Source organism: Physcomitrium patens, chromosome 16 (assembly GCF_059467195.1).
Source record: "Physcomitrium patens ecotype Gransden chromosome 16, ASM5946719v1, whole genome shotgun sequence".
Classification (NCBI taxonomy): Eukaryota; Viridiplantae; Streptophyta; class Bryopsida; order Funariales; family Funariaceae; genus Physcomitrium; species Physcomitrium patens.
Genome location: NC_143425.1, coordinates 12,529,970 through 12,532,550, shown reverse-complemented (window position 1 = coordinate 12,532,550; position 2,581 = coordinate 12,529,970). Strand labels below are relative to the sequence as shown.

General features: G+C 42.1%; 1 protein-coding gene across 2 annotated transcripts; it reads right to left on the bottom strand.

Annotated features, from left to right (window-relative positions):
* Positions 1 to 236: 236 nt before the first annotated feature.
* On the bottom strand, positions 237 to 1,422 carry LOC112293328 (uncharacterized). 2 transcript variants are annotated; one of them, XR_016507129.1, is made up of 3 exons: positions 1,058 to 1,422; positions 883 to 952; positions 237 to 716 (listed from the first exon to the last, which is right to left on the bottom strand). XR_016507129.1 is itself a non-coding variant. In XM_090257019.1 (2 exons), exon 1 carries the CDS (start codon positions 1,394 to 1,396, stop codon positions 1,076 to 1,078), a length of 321 nt encoding a protein of 106 aa, XP_090113145.1. In that variant the 5' UTR covers positions 1,397 to 1,422; the 3' UTR covers positions 237 to 952; positions 1,058 to 1,075. The 2 variants fall into 2 exon arrangements, 1 of the variants encoding a protein (XP_090113145.1); XM_090257019.1 differs by having other exon boundaries at positions 237 to 952.
* Positions 1,423 to 2,581: the final 1,159 nt, after the last annotated feature.

Below are 2,581 nucleotides of genomic sequence, written 5' to 3'. Positions count from 1 at the left end.
TTTGGAACTTCTTTTATTATGAGAAAAGGTAAAAGATATGAAAAACCATTCAACGTTGATTCTTTCTTCAATTTTTTTATTTTATTTTATTTATTTTATTTATTTTTATTTTTAAATAGGAAGTCTACGTGAACGGGGTTCGGCTTGGAGGAAATGAGACATTGTTAATGTTGGTCTTCTGTTCAATCATTCCAGAGAAAATTTCTCATTGATCTTCAGCACTGAGAGCAGAGAAATACGAACATGACAACAACTCTCCTCAATTGTTCTCGATTCACATAAAAAATCAACAATTCAAGTCCTTACTTACACTCAGTTTTTATTGTTAACTTCAAGTCAGCGTTTTTTCCAAATTTCCAAGGGACCCACGAGCAACTGAATTCAGAGGTAGATGAAGAGCTTCAACTACTATTAGATGTGCACAATTTTTCACCTCTCCATTGGATCCAAATGACAGCCGAAACAAAAAACAAAAACAAAACAAAATAAAGAACACAAAATACAGACAAGGAAAGAAGGAGAAGCAGAAGAAGAAGAAGAACCCTGTGCGATTTCTGAAACCAGCTTGAATCCTGGCAGCAAAATTCCAAAAGGAGGGGGCAGAAGAAGTGAGGGGAGTACATGGATAGAGTTTCAGCGTTGGCACTTACAGGGGCTGAGCTGCTCTGAAACTCTGGGCGATCGCCCTTGAACTGCCGGTTGGATCTCTTCCGGGCCTGGAATGTGTACCAAACTGAAGTGAGCCCAAATTTAATTCATCTCATGGGGCTCGGTACGAAGCCAGTCCCCTGCGTGGCAGACAGGACACCTGAGCCTGCCAACGCCACTTTGCAAAGCCAATGCCAAAGCCTAAGCCAAAGGGGGATGTGGGGTGGGTGGGACCTAAAGGCTGAACGGCTGAGCGGCTGAAACCAGGATTTGAAGACGATCCATAGCTGGCAGAAACCCTCCTCTGCACAGCGAGTGAGAAGCTTTTGACAGAGCCAGAGAAACCCACAAAAATAAAAACACAATCATGCTTCCCCTCATAGCCCCCCACCTCCTCTTCTTAACTTACCTACTTTCCCTGCTCTCTCTATCTCTCTCTCGCTCGCTCTCCCTCTGCCTGTCCGCCTGCATGCCTGCCGGCCTGTCTACAACAACATGCATATTTCCAGAGGCACGAGACCACCATTCCCCCCGTTCCTTTCTCCCTGCCCGTTCCCTCCCCGTCCCATTCTGTCTCTTTCACAGCCTGAATCCGGGGCAGAGTTGCCAGAGCTTTGTAACAGAAACACACAGTGAGCCTCCTCAGAGTAAAAGCGGATCGATGTTGGAGAGTGACTTTAACTGATGGGGAACTGGTGAGGGCACACACGGATTGGCGTTGAACCTGTTGAGGCATTACACGTTTCATCCTTGTTCTTCGTCTTTTGATTTTCATTCATGAATTCGGCATTGTTGGACTGTTCTGTATCACTATTTTCTCTCCCTTTGGTTACTTTCCTTCGCAGTGGGAGGGAGAGAATGATGGCCATGAAGAAGGAGAAGAAGCAGAGGCGTGCCGTGGCAAAGCACGCAGGGACTGACGCAGACAGACAGCTCCAGACGCAGATGCTGACGCCGACAGACGCAGTGAATATGCATTAACGGCAACGGCATAGAGCCCCCCCTGTCCCCTTAACTTACTTTAACTTTCACTTTTCACTTTTTTCAGACGTCCCCTTTTGCTTGATACCACCTTCATCATAATGAGCCCTCCAGAACACAACATCCTTTGGGACTTTGTTAATGGTGCCCAACTGTATTGACCCCCCCCCCCTCCCCCACTTCCCTTCCACCTCTGCCACACCCTAATTTCAAATTCCAGCATTTAAAAACCATTCATTCATCCATCCACTCATTCATTCATTTGTCTATGGTTTGATATTTATTTATTAATTTGAAGGTTTCTCTCTTCCGTTTTTGGTCCAGAATGATCTTTCTTTACCAAATGAAAATGCATGGTTGCATAAAAAGTATTTGAAATTTTACTTTCCATTTATACACTTAAGAATACTTTGTATGTAGGGGACAAAGTGAGAGGTTGCAACTATTAAATGTTTTAATTGGTTGAAATTGAGAAGCTCATTTGAGTTGGTTTGTACTTAGATAGAATTTAATTGAATGGTTTCTTAAAGAAGGATTGTTTTGTTCTTAAATAAAGGTATCATGGATCTTATTGCCATGGCCACAGTAACTCTTATAAATAGACATCATTTTACTTGAAACTGATTTTCTTACAAAGCCTGTTGGAATGGTATCAAGTTATTCATTAAATGCAACATTGATAGTAAACTTTGTGTTGAATTGGTTGCTCACATGACATGAGTCACTGAGATTCTGTTTATTAACGTTGAGTATTTATAGAGAAGTGCTGGAAGAGTTCACAGAATTTTCTCCTCTTGTTAGTTACAGTGACACACGAATGTATTAATAGAAAGCTGTTCTTCCCTGGAGAAATATATACTTAGTGTTTCATTACACAGATATCAAAGGACAAGCATATTGCAAGTCAGCAAGAATATTGAGATCAACAAGAGTTAATTGTAACCTAGTCCTA